We start from the raw sequence: 13,905 nt of genomic DNA on the forward strand, positions 1-13,905 counted from the left end.
GTGGGCACGGCCAACACACCTGAACCTGAGTTTTGTTGACGCTGAGAACAGAATGTATGTTTTTAAATAACATTCATAGAACGTTCTTTGAACCTTACTGTTTTCTTGTGGTCTTTATGGAAAGTTCTCTTAACGTTCTGAGAACATGACTTTAAATATAACCATGATGAAACCTGTAGAAAACCTTATGCTGAGTTACTGAAATCCCATCTAAGAAACATGGTTCTCAGAATGTTATGTGCTAGCTGGGTATCCTATACCTTTCCCAGAACATTGTGGGAAGGTTGAATGCAAAATAATCATAGGAAAACCAAGCTCTCACTAAGCTCTAAGAAACATGGTTCTCAGAACATTGTGCTAGCTGGGAATTTGTTTATTTTTGACTGCAAACAATCGCAGTAAATTACTTGATTGTTACCCAGAAATGATTTGATACTGAGATAACGTCTGCATTGGGCCTTTATGTAATCCACTAAATAATGCTAATATTTGCTTTTGCATTTTAACATTTAATGTGGGAGATCTTTTTTTTAAAACTCAAAATATGTCACTAAACCAAGACTCAGGTACAAGCCAGTTTCATGGTACAGATAATGTTCTACAATATATTAAACCCGTGACATTTTTGTAGAATGACCCATTTACAGAAGTTCTAGTAGCCTAATTTTCTCCAAAAGTTGGGTTTATAACGTTGGTCTCAAAATGTAAAATAGACAAGCATCAGAATTATCTGAATGACTTTTGATTCTGTAGCCTAAACCTGAATTGCAGAAGTTTGTTGACAACCCGAGTTCAAGTGAGTACAAGCTTAACTGAATGACAACAGAGACAGAAAACAATATGTAATTTTATTGAATAGTTTGGGGTAGGCCTTGTCTCTAAGAAATGCCCCTCAAAGCCAGCATTCCTCGAGGATGAGGCTTACCCCAAACTATTCAATAAAATTCCATATTGTATTCTGTTTTACCTCAATAAGCAATTAAATCAATATTTTGAAAGTGACTGTTTTCTGGATGATGTAAGATAAACAGTACCAGTCAAAAGTTTGGATACACCTACTCATTTAAGGGTTTTTCTTTATTTGTACTATTTTCTACATTGTAGAATAATAGTGAAGACATCAAAACTATGAAATAAAGCATATGGAATCTAAAAAAGTGTTAAACAAATACAAATATTGTTGCCCTGGGGCTTCATGCTGGCAAACAACCTGGTTTTTAAGAAGGTTCACTGGGCCATGGGCCATGGGCCTGGACCGCTACAGGAACTGCTTAACAGGGGCCGCACCCATCACTATGGAGACCCTGGAGTATTTCATGAGCCTTCGCCTCCCCTTGTATGAGCTGTATGGGATGAGTGAAAGCACCGGCCCTCACACCATCTCCTGGGAGAATAACTTCAAGATCATGAGGTCAGCAACTGGAAAACTAGGATGTCCACTGACAATTTTTAATAACTGTTTACATTCATTCATTTGTAGTTGACAAAGCTAGCACTGTGATAGCAAAACATGAATTGATACCGATAAGCCATCAGATATAAAAGTGACATTTAATACATTCTTGCTTTGTGGTCTCTCCGTAGAAAGAGTTGACAGCAAACTGTCAACAACAAAGAATATCTTGATGTTGTCCTCAGCTGTGGAAAGGTGGTGAATGGCTGCCAGACAAAGTTGGACAAGCCAGACGAGGATGGGAATGGTGAGATCTGTTTCTGGGGGCGTCATGAGGCCTTGGACCAGGAGGGCTGGCTGCACTCTGGAGCAAGCACGAAAAGGACAACATCCTGTTCATCACAGGGAGGATAAAGGGTATAGTACTTATTTCTAGTTTGTTTTCTAGATGGACAGTACTGTATATAGCCATTACACAACATGGCTGCCAGTGTTGGGTGTTGATGTGAGAAAGATGCTGTTTCCTTTGTGTACCTTCCCCTGATCCTAAGTCTGTGCCTAAGGGTAACTCCTACCTTGAGCCTGGATATACAAGATAATCATCATTGAACATCATGTAGATCTATGATCTAAATATCTAGCTAAGTATGACATATCTTGTCCTGCAGAGCTGATCATAACAGCAGGAGGAGAGAATATTCCACCTGTGCCCATTGAGGATGCAGTGAAAGCAGAGACCGCCATCATCAGCAACGCCATGTTGCTCGGAGACAAGCTCAAATTCCTCTCTATGATGCTCACACTCAAAGTAAGGCCTCAAAGATTAGATGTGGACTGTATTGCCAACTCCTATGTTCATTGGTATACTTTAGAATTATTGCTTTAGAATTATTAAGCAATTCAAATAGAATTATACAGCACAAACAGATCTGGAACCAGGCTCTGTTCAGAAAGACTCCTGGATCACTCCTAACCTTGGGCCCCACTCTCCCTCCGTAGTGTGTAGTCGACGACAACGGGTATACGACGGACGAGCTGACCCCAGAGGCCTTGGCGTTCTGCCAGCAGCGTGGTGTCATGGAAACCAAGGCCTCTGAGATTATAGCCAGTAAGGAGCCAGCTGTTTACAAGGCCATCCAGGAGGGCATAGAGCTAAGGCCAACTCAAACGCCCAGAGGGTCCAGAAGTGAGTCATTTTGGACAGAGACTTCTCCATATCCGGGGGAGAACTGGGTGAGTCAGTCAGTGTGAGAAATATATACAGTACCAGTCAAAAGTTTGGACACACCCACTCAATCAATGAATTTTTCTTCATTTGGGCTATTTTCTACATTATAGAATAATAGTGAAGACATCAAAACTATGAAATCACACATGTGGAATCATGTAGTAACCAAAAAAGTGTCAAACAAATCACTTTATATTTTAGATTCTTCAAAGTAGCCACCCTTTGCCTTGATGACGGCTTTGCACACTCGTCTGAAGCTGTGAGCATATACTGGAAAATAGGACATAGCAAGTAGCTTAGTGGAGAGATTAAACATTGTGTTGCAATGAACAGTTGTGCTGATTGGATATAACAGGAAAAGATGGCACATGAGGATGCAACTCAGCATAGTAGTGCCTGACTCATGTGATTCGCCTAGTGTGTTACATGCTGACGCTAGGTCTATGAGGTTGAGGCCCACTAAAGATTCACCAATTATTATCCGTAAAGTAAAAAAACTATGAACTGTGGACTACTAGTCCGAAAGTCTCCCCAAAGGTATACGGAAAGGTAGCGTCTGTAGTAAACCCGTACTCAGAGCCAACTTTCTAATCCAAAATGAGATCTGAAATCAGGCACTATTCCAACACTACCATAGAAACTGTAGGAAGAGACCTAAAATGGCACTTGACTAAATGTATGTGACTCATACACTTGACTAATGTATGAAAAACTGAGTGCTACCAAACCCGTGCAGGTTCCAGATGAACCTTGCGTGCTAGCAGTAAAGGAAACAGCATGGTAAACCCATTGCTGGGTAGCCTTAATTTGCAACCAGAAGGTAGGAGTTTGCCAAAAGGCACCTAAAGCACAATATTCTCTGGTCTGATGAAACCAAGATTGAACACTTTGGCCTGAATGCCAAGCGTCACATCTGGAGGAAACCTGACACTGTACCTACTATGAAGCATGGTGGTAGCAGCATCATGCTGTGGGGAATGGGAGACCAGTCAGGATCAAGGGAAATATGAACAGATCAAAGTACAGAGAGATCCTTGATGAAATCCTGCTCCAGAGTGCTCATGACCTCAGACTGGGGGCGAAGGTTCACCTTCAAACAGGACAACGACCCTAAGCACACAATGTCCTGAATGTCCTTGAGTGGCCCAGCCAGAACCCGGACTTGAACCCGGCCGAACATCTCTGGCGAGACCAGAAAATAGCTGTGCAGCGACGCTCCCCATCCAACCTGACAGAGCTTGAGAGGAATTGCAGAGAAGAATGGGAGAAACTCCCCAAATACAGGTGTGCCAAACATGTAGCTTCATACCCAAGAAGACACAAGGCTGTAATCGCTGCCAATCGTGCTTCAACAAAGTACTGAGTAAAGGGCCTGAAATCTTATGTAAATGTGATATATCCGTTTTTATATTTGGAATACATTTGAAACAATGTCTAAAAACCTGTTTTTGCTTTGTCATTGTAGGGTATTGCGTGTAGATTGATGAGGGAAAAAAACGATTGAATCAGTTTTAGAATAAGGCTGCAACGTAACAAAATGTAGAAAGAATCAAGGGGTCTGAATACTTTCTGAATGCACTGTATTTAGGTACATGAAGGATCCAACCTTACACAGGATAAAATACTTTTTACACAATATAATGAAGCTATTTTGACACAACCACAATGATGCTTTGCATGTCAGCCCCAATAACTATACAATAAAGTAGGCCTATGCCATGAATGATAATAATATGGTGATTATAGTTATAAGAAATCCCCAAAAACTTGATTAGCAACAACAGACATTAAAAGTAACACCTCATTCAAAGTAACCCTATGTTTTCATTTGCAACGTCAGTTATGTGAGCAGGACCATACACAATGAAGTAGGTCCTATTTACAGAACATTTACATACCATAGTATTGAATACTTGAAGAATGGACATGTTTAGTAAGTAGGGTAATGGTGGTTGATATGTGGTGTCCAGCTGTAGTCCTGGGTCAGATACACAGAGGAGATGACTAGTGTGTTGAAGTCATCCAGGTAAAACCTGGCACCAGTTATCGGGATGCAGGTTTGCAGCAGGAAACCTAAAAAAGGAAAGGTCACTGAACTGTAAGTAACTATCAGATCACAGTTTGAAAAGTTTACAAACATATTCAATCTCTCCATTTCCCAGTCTGTTGTTCCAACTTGCTTTAAGATATCCACCATTGTTCCTTTACCCAAGAAAGCGAAGGTAACTGAACTAAATGACTATCGCCCCGTAGTACTCAGGGCCCTGGCTCTGAACTCCTCCCTGTGCAACTGGGTCCTGGACTTCCTGACGGGCCAACCCCAAGTGGTGAAGTTAGGCTACAACACCTCTGCCATGCTGATCCTCAACACAGGAGGTAGGGGTGCGTGCACACTGCCTGCCCTCCAGGACATCTACAGCACCTGGTGTCACAGGAAGGCCAAGAAGATCATCAAGGACCTCAGCCACCCAAGTCACAGCCTGTTCACCCCGCTACCATCTAGACGGTGGAGACAGTACAGGTGCATTAAAGCTGGAATATAGAGACTGAGAAACAGCTTCTATGTCCAGGCCATATCAGAATGTTAAACAGTCACCACTAGCCGGCCTCCGCCCAGTACCCTGCCCTGAACCTTAGTCACTGTTCTAGCCGGATACCACCCGGTACTCTACCTTAGAGACTGCTGCCCTATGTACATAGTCACTGAACACTGGTCACTTTAATTATATTACATACTGTTTTACCCAATTTATATGTATGTACTGCATTCTAGTCAAGGTTAATCCTATATACCTACTGCTGTACACACTTTTTCTATTCATACACTGTCCAAAATGTCTTACACACCATTATATGTATGTAAATATTTATGTACATATGTGTATAAAAATATATATATATATATATTCCGATCTCTGACGTTGCTCGTTCTGATATTTCTTCATTTCAACTTTATAATTTTTCTGGATTACCGTGTGTATTGTTTTTTCCCATATTATTATTTCTAGGTATTACTGCACTGTTGGAGCTAGAAACACAAGCAAATCGCTGCACCTGCAATAACATCTGCAAATCTGTGTATGCGACCAATAAACTCATACAGTATATTGACAGCATTATGCTTCTTAGCGAGGCTGATCATCTGAAATGAAAGACTATAGTAATACAATGAAGTAATCAGGTATGATCTGTCCAGTAGCACATTTGTTCAGGGAGTAGAAAGGGAGAAGAAAACCAAAAATTAAGGAAAGCGTAATATCTGAGTTGTGGTAAAAATAAAAAAAAGAGGCAGGTTGGTCGCAGTAGTGTCCTAATTTTACCCTTAAATCATATTTGGTTGTTAAGACGTCTGCTCTGTCTACTTGAGTCTACCATTTCCTGGCTGAACAAATGTGAGAACCAATTAGATGAACAAGGTACTAACCCTTAAACCTGTGACCTTGTACTGAGAGATGCATAACACATTCTATTTTATCACTTTGTTCAGACAAAGCACAGGGAGCCACTTCTATGGAATCAGGTGGAATAGCCGCACATATACATTGTGTTTGCAAAACGTGCATGTTATGTTCCCCAGTTTCTGTGCTGTTTTGAGTTTGTTTGTGTGTGTGTGAATGTTTCAGGATGGCTTCCTGGATTCCCCCAAGCAGCTGATTGGTCGGCCCCATTGCAGATTGGAGCTCTGATCCCGCCCTCTCGTTAGGGGATACAGCTGTCGGCAATTACAAACTCCTTCTGCAGCTGGATAAAGCCAGTGTTCCTTTGTTAGGAGAGAGAGAGCTTCCTTGTATGTCCTGTATACGTTTCTGTAAAGGGTTTTGTAGCTGGTCCTGCTGAGGTATGTGTATGCCAAAAGGACAGTGTTTTTGATTATTGAAATGATTCACTTTAAGTTTGTATTGTTCTGTTTAATTTGTTCCCAGGGCGGAAGGGGAAGGCACCTTGGGAGTGATTAGGCAAGAGGCCTGTGGGCATACATATACCCGTAGTATGTATTCTGTCTATGCACACTAGGTAAGACATGGGTGGACCACCCTGTATTTTGGTTAGTGCGCCAGGTGGAGTTTAGGTGGGTAGGCGAGGGTACTCTAACTTTTACTTTATTTTGCTTTGGTTCCGTCCAGTCCCCTTTTCCCACATTTTACCTTGTTAAGGAAATAAATTCCCTGTAAACGGTAATATTCTCTGCCTCTGTCATCCTTACCCGTGCCTACAGTCACATACCTCTTAAACTCCACGGGAAGTTGAGTGTAGCAGGGTGTTGCGTTCCCTCCAAGATGTGTGTAACAGTGTATTTGACTGTAAACTTAATCATATGCCAACTGTTACCATTTCAACGCTTTTGCAGTGTGACGAAGTTTCAATGTTTTTAGTGCAGTTTTGACATTCTTGGTTGAGAGGCCAGGGTTCCATGCGGGGAAAGGTTTGCACCCCACCGTGGGCCTGTGGGGTCCAGCTGTTGGCATGACACAGGACTGATGGTAGCGCTCACCTTGTCTTCTCCGGACAAGCTTTTTTCCGGATGCCCCAAACAATCGGAAAGAGAATCACCAGAGAAAATGTCTTTACCCCAGTCCTCAGCAGTCCAATCCCTGTACCTTTTGCAGAATATCAGCCTGTTCCTGATGTTTTTCCTGGAGAGAAGTGGCTTCTTTGCTGCCCTTCTTGACACCAGGCCATCCTCCAAAAGTCTTCACCACACTGTGCGTGCAGATGCACTCACACTTGCCTGCTGCCATTCCTGAGAAAGCTCTGTACTGGTGGTGCCCCAATCCCGCAGCTGAATCAACTTTAGGAGACGGTCCTGGTGCTTGCTGGACTTTCTTGGGCGCCCTGAAGCCTTCTTAACAACAATTGAACCACTCTCCTTCTTACTGGCAGCAATATCCTTGCCTGTGAAGCCCTTTTTGTGCAAAGCAATGATGATGGCACATGTTTCCTTGAAGGTAACCATGGTTGACAGAAGAAGAACAATGATTCCAAGCACCACCCTCCTTTTGAAGCTTTCAGTCTGTTATTCGACCTCAATCAGCATGACAGTGATCTCCAGCTTTGTCCTCGTCAACACTCACACCTGTGTTAACGAGAGAATCACTGACATGATGTCAGCTGGTCCTTTTGTGGCAGGGCTGAAATGCAGTGGATTTTTTTTTTTGGGGGGTTCAGTTCATTTGCATGGTGGACTTTGCAATTAATTGCAATTCATCTGATCACTCATCATAACATTCTGGAGTATATGCAAATTGCCATCATACAAACTGAGGCAGCAGACTTTGAAAATGAATATTTGTGTCATCAACTTTTGGCAACGACTGTGTCTCACAGGAGAAAGCATTTGAGTGAGCGAAACACTGGCCCTCTGTCTCTCTGTGTAGCTCACCTATCCGATGCTGTCTGGTCAAAAAGAGTATGGCATTGTTGCCACCCTTAGCATTGAATGCCAGTGAACACTTGACCTCCCTTGATTAAAAATAAATAATAGCCAATCAGCATTGAGCTAAACTGTGAATGGTCCTGGCGCACCAACAAAAAAAAGTGTAAAGGAAACCAGTTTAACATCAAAAGCCAAACATCATTGAGAGAATTTGTTTTGATTGCTGCATCTCATTGTGTCGTTATCCTCCGGTGACTACTGTTAGCTAGCAAAAATTGGACGTTTTATGAATTAGCCATAGATGGAGATAGGGATTTGGACTTCTCCGTACTGGCCGTACTGGCTCAGTGACTCGTTTGCATCTCAATGTGAATAAAACTGATTGCATGTTCTTCACAAAGAGGGCAACAGATGCTATTGAGCCAGATGTTGTTGTGTGAGGGGAGAAGCTACAGGTGGTATCTGATTTTAAATACATTGGCATCATACTTGATTCCAACCTCTCTTTTAAAAAGCATGTGAAAAAGATAATTCAAATAACCAAATTTAACCTAGCTAATTTCCGATTTATACAAAATTGTTTGACTACAGAGGTAGCAAAACTGTACTTAAAATCTATGATACTCCCCCACTTAACATACTGCTTGACTTGTTGGGCCCAAGTTTGCTGTACAACATTAAAACCTATTCAGTCTGTCTACAAACAGGCTCTCAAAGTGCTTGATAGGAAGCCCAATAGCCATCATCCCTGTTACATCCTCAAAGCATGAGCTCCTGCGTCGGGAAAATCTTGTGCAATACACCGACGCAGGAGCTCATGCTTTCTGAGGATGTAACTGGGATGATGGCTATTGGGCTTCCTATCAAGATCTTGTATTCAAGATCCTAAATGGCCTGGCTCCCCCTCCACTCAGTATTTTTGTTAAACAGAAAACCCAAACATATGGCAGCAGATCCACAAGGTCTGCCATGAGAGGTGACTGTATAGTTCCCTTAAGGAAAAGCACCTTTAGTAAATCCGCTTTGTCTGTGAGAGTTTCCCATGTCTGGAAATCACTGCCATCAGACACACATAACTGCACCACATATCACACTTTCACAAAATGCATGAAGACACTGTCCCTGTAAAAATAAAATAAACTCAAACTCCATTAGCATCCTGACTGCATGAATGTCCATCAGAGCTGTTGCCAGAGAATTGAATGTTCAATTCTCTACCATAAGCTGCCTCTGTTGTTTTAGAGAATTTGGCAGGACAGCCAACTGGTCTCACTACCGCAGACCACGTGTAACCATGGCAGCCCAGAGCCTCTACATCCAGCATCTTCACCTGCGGGATCGTCTGAGACCAGCCACCCGGATAGCTGATGAAACTGTGGGTTTGCACAACCAGAGAATTTCTGCACAAACTGTCATTGAAGATCACCTGCGTGCTCGCCATCCTCACCAGGGTCTTGACCTGACTGTAGTTTGGTGTTGTAACCGACTTCAGTGGGCAAATGCTCACCTTTGATGGCCACTGGCACACTAGAGAAGTGTGCTCTTCATGGAGGAATCCTTCTTTCAACTGTACTGAGCAGATGTCGGTTTGCTGATGTCAATGTTGTGAACAGAGTGCCCCGTGGTGGTGGGGTATTGGTACGGGCAGGCATAAGCTAAGGACAATGAACACAATTGCATTTCATCGATGGCAATTTGAATGCAATTGTGTCGAGATCCCGAGGCCCATTGTCGTGCCATTCATCCGCCGCCATCACCTCATGTTTCAGCATGATAATGCACAGCCCCATATTGCAAGGATCTGTAGACAATTCCTGGAAGCTGAAAATGTCCCAGTTCTTCCATGGCCTGAATTCTCAGCAGACATGCCACCCATTGAGCATGTTTAAGATGCAAAGGAGATGCGTCATGCTGCATGAGGAAAATTGTGATCACACCAGACTGGTTTTCTGATCCACGCCCCTACCTATTTTTTTTTTTTAAGGTATCTGTGTCCTACAGATACATCTGTATTCCCAGTCATGTGAACTCCATAGATTTGACTGATTTCCTTTTATGAACTGTGACTTAGTAAAATCTTTGAAATTGTTGCATGTCACGTTTATATTTTTGTTCAGTGTGGCTGGCTAACCAGCTCTTATAATTACCAGAACATATCTGCCAACTTTATTGCGTTTAACTCTAGCCTACTTTTTATTCAACATATAACTAGAAAATGAACACATCACAAGTTAATCACAACAAATGATTTACAAGAATGGCAAACTTTCCTGTTGGAGGAATTTGCTGTTACCCCTACCTCGTTCAGATATACCAAGAAGCAGGCGTGGTACATTCGTGGGATCTTGGTCTGTGTATGAAAGGGATTTTACAGTACAAGAGTTAGTCGACTGAATCCGCCAATAGTGTTTTCAGAGTTCAGTATATTCTCATATGATATATCAAATCAAATGTCATTTGTCACATACACGTGGTTAGCAGGTGTTAATGCGAGTGTAGCGAAATGCTTGTGCTTCTATTTCCGACCGTGGCTAGTGATAAAAATTGGATGTAATAAATGTAATTATTAAAGTGGCTAGAGATGAGTGAGTTTGTTGGCAGCAGCCACTCAATGTTAGTGATGGCTGCTTAACAGTCTGATGGCCTTGATAGAAGCTGTTTTTCAGTCTCTCGGTCTCAGCTTTGATGCACCTGTACTGACCTCGCCTTCTGGATGATAGCGGGGTGAACAGGCAGTGGCTCGGGTGGTTGTTGTCCTTGATATTATTGGCCTTCCTGTGACATCGGGTGGTGTAGGTGTCCTGGAGGGCAGGTAGTTTGCCCCCGGTGATGCGTTGTGCAGACCTCACTACCCTCTGGAGAGCCTTACGGTTGTGGGCTGAGCAGCTGCACAGGATGTTCTCGATTGTGCATCTGTAAAAGTTTGAGTATTTTTGGTGACAAGCCGAATTTCTTCAGCCTCCTGAGGTTGAAGAGGCACTGCTGCGGCTCCTTCATCACGCTGTCTGTGTGGGTGGACCAAATCAGTTTGTCCGGGATGTGTACGCCGAGGAACTTAACTTTCCACCTTCACCACTACTGTCCCGTCGATGTGGATAGGGTATAAGCATTGGCTAAAACTAGTGTACTATTTAGGGAATAGAGTGCCATTTGAGATGCAGGCATGGTCTTCTCTATATCCCCTTATATCCATATACCAGTCATTTGTTTAATGTTGTATTTGTTTTTCTTATTCCCTATTGTAAAGTCTTTGGATCTGAAAAAATGCTACTAAAAATATGCTGTATTATTTCTGTGATTAGATCCTGGACCTGCTGTGGAGTGACGCCATGCCTCAGAATGGCTGCGTGCCCAGCGAGGTGGCTGCTCCTGGGGGCCAGATGTCACCCGGGTCTTCCTCAAACACAACATGCAGCTCATCAGCCACTCCCATGAGTGCAAGCAGGATGGCCTGCCACAACCGCAGGGTGAGAACAGTCAGGCTACAGATGTCTAAGGGTTTACATAGGATGGGTAAGACCAGCAGCATATGGTGGCTGACTCGCCAAGTTGAGAACTAACCTACTGATCTCCTAGTGTCACATCCAGCCAACTGAAGCCATTCCTACTACATCTCTCCCCTCCTCCCACTGGCTCTCCCTCTCTCTCATTCTCCCCCTTTCTCCTGCTTCTCCCTCCCTTCCTCCTCAGCCCCTCTTCCCTCCAGGGTTTATCACAATGGAGGGCTTCCGTCAGATGTGGGAGCTGCTGAGTGCCTACTTAAAGATGGAGATCACTGACGAGGCCATCTCGGACCTGTCCATCACCATAGACACCAATCGGGAAGGCAACCCTGATGAGTTCAAGGAGGCCTTCCTGCTGACCGACAACAAGAGCCGGCTGGATAGGGGAGCTTCATGGGGACTGCCACTGACCTGACAAAACTGGAGGGGGCCCCCAATATGAGGGAGTAGTGGGGCTGGAGGGGGACCCCAATATGAGGGAGCAGTGGGGCTGGAGGGGTGCACCAATATGAGGAAGCAGTGGGGCTGGAGGGGGACCCCAATATGAGGAAGCAGTGGGGCTGGAGGGGGACCCCAATATGAGGAAGCAGTGGGGCTGGAGGGGTGCACCAATATGAGGAAGCAGTGGGGCTGGAGGGGGACCCCAATATGAGGAAGCAGTGGGGCGCACCAATATGAGGAAGCAGTGGGGCTGGAGGGGTGCACCAATATGAGGAAGCAGTGGGGCTGGAGGGGGACCCCAATATGAGGAAGCAGTGGGGCTGGAGGGGTGCACCAATATGAGGAAGCAGTGGGGCTGGAGGGGGACCCCAATATGAGGAAGCAGTGGGGCTGGAGGGGTGCACCAATATGAGGAAGCAGTGGGGCTGGAGGGGTGCACCAATATATGAGGGAGTAGTGGGAATAAGTGAAAAAAGCAGACACTCAAGACCCAATACACCCCAGACCAGGAACTACTACTAGTGGGAGTAGTTCCGTATGGAGAGAGAGAGAGGATGGAAGAGACTGCTTGTTCATTACCTCAGGGACTAGAAATCGAGAACAAACAAATCAACCAACAAGCTGCTTTGATCGTTGACGCACATTGAGATACTGACACTATGGAGTGTTACAGGCTAGAAGGTGAATAGAAGCCCATTCATCTCCTTGGTGGTGAGAGAGATGGATGGATATAATGTTCATCATAGGTTGACGGTCAAGAAGACACCACAGAGGGATGTGGTTTGCATTCATTTAGTCCACATGCAGAGGCCAATGAGCAATATACACGTCGTTGTCATTCCAAGCAGAGTAACTTACGCATCATTTTAAACTTTCAAAAATCCAATTGATGTCAGACTCCCAGAAATACATCTGGACTAACTGTTATTGGTGCTTTAGTGATAAAGCCATCAATTTAGTGACACTTAGTGTACGGACTGTAAGGTCATTACCAACAGACACCGGTTCACTGGATGTTGCAGTAGGATTATATCTCCATGGGGACATCGGTCCTTTCTCACAAGAGCGGAACTCCAGCTCAGTGTCACCCTCTGGTTTACTGTATAAACACAACTACAGGAGGACGACGCAGAACCTGCCTCTCCAAATGTTTGCACCCATCACTGTAATTGTCCTAACTTTTACTAAAGACCCATAATTCCTTCCATCATAAAGAAACAATTTTTAAAAATGCAATTGTTGGGCAACCTTTAACTTTGCCAGATGTTTGATTCACTTGTAATTACTGTAAGTTGCTGTTGATGCTGGAATGTTATTTGACATATCGGAAGGTAACATTGGGAATGCATTGGATGTAAACATAAGTGACATTACTTTGAATTAATCTTTTTAACCAAACATGCTAAGCTTGTGTACGTATGGGTAATGAATCCAAGAATATCAGGTAGAGTGTTTCTGTATTTTATTTGTGTGTGTGTGTGTGTGTCACACATAAAATCTTGATGACATGATAGCAAACTTGGTAATGTAACAATGGAAGTTCTGGAAATCATTTTTTAAAAAGTATGTTTGATGCAACAATGAGTTTCTTTAGAGGTACAAAAGAATACAGGCACTGGAGATCAATAGTTGCAAGTATTTGATCATAATATCATATAACAATACATTCAAATAAAAATGTCAAACATCCAAAAGGAAAACATTGGTATTAGTAAATAAGAAACACTGCAAGCCGCGCAATGCATTTATATTTTTTAAATGTGAATACTGAGCTCTACTAGTAACCACCAGATGGCGCACACACACTACTTGTTCACGCAGATATATCCAATCAGATAGAAGACAGTTTCAGTACTCGATTACTTCCTTTCCTTAATTATTACTGATAGGCCACACCTCTTTCACCTGTCATGTTCATTCATGTCAGCCGTCAGGAAGGAAAGGGGACCATAAGACCTCAGATACA

The 13,905-nt window shown here is 43.4% G+C and overlaps 1 protein-coding gene across 2 annotated transcripts; it reads left to right on the forward strand.

The window, feature by feature from the left end:
• The first annotated feature begins 1,278 nt into the window (after positions 1-1,278).
• On the forward strand, positions 1,279-2,677 carry LOC112264009 (long-chain-fatty-acid--CoA ligase ACSBG2-like). Of its 2 annotated transcripts, XR_002955578.2 has the most exons (4): positions 1,279-1,411; positions 1,639-1,810; positions 2,062-2,201; positions 2,393-2,571. XR_002955578.2 is itself a non-coding variant. In XM_024440623.2 (2 exons), the coding sequence occupies exons 1-2, from the start codon at positions 2,151-2,153 to the stop codon at positions 2,642-2,644; spliced, it is 303 nt and encodes a 100-aa protein (XP_024296391.1). In that variant the 5' UTR covers positions 1,982-2,150; the 3' UTR covers positions 2,645-2,677. The 2 variants fall into 2 exon arrangements, 1 of the variants encoding a protein (XP_024296391.1); XM_024440623.2 differs by lacking the exons at positions 1,279-1,411; positions 1,639-1,810 and having other exon boundaries at positions 1,982-2,201; positions 2,393-2,677.
• Positions 2,678-13,905: the final 11,228 nt, after the last annotated feature.

The sequence above is a fragment of the Oncorhynchus tshawytscha genome, linkage group LG12 (assembly GCF_018296145.1).
Source record: "Oncorhynchus tshawytscha isolate Ot180627B linkage group LG12, Otsh_v2.0, whole genome shotgun sequence".
Taxonomy (NCBI): domain Eukaryota; kingdom Metazoa; phylum Chordata; class Actinopteri; order Salmoniformes; family Salmonidae; genus Oncorhynchus; species Oncorhynchus tshawytscha.

Bases quoted from the DNA above. Each gene is read 5' to 3' on its own strand.
- LOC112264009 (XM_024440623.2), top strand. From the start codon at position 2,151: ATGTTGCTCGGAGACAAGCTCAAATTCCTCTCTATGATGCTCACACTC. The intron at 2,202-2,392 runs GTAAGGCCTCAA...CTCCCTCCGTAG, and splicing joins CTATGATGCTCACACTCAAA to TGTGTAGTCGACGACAACGG.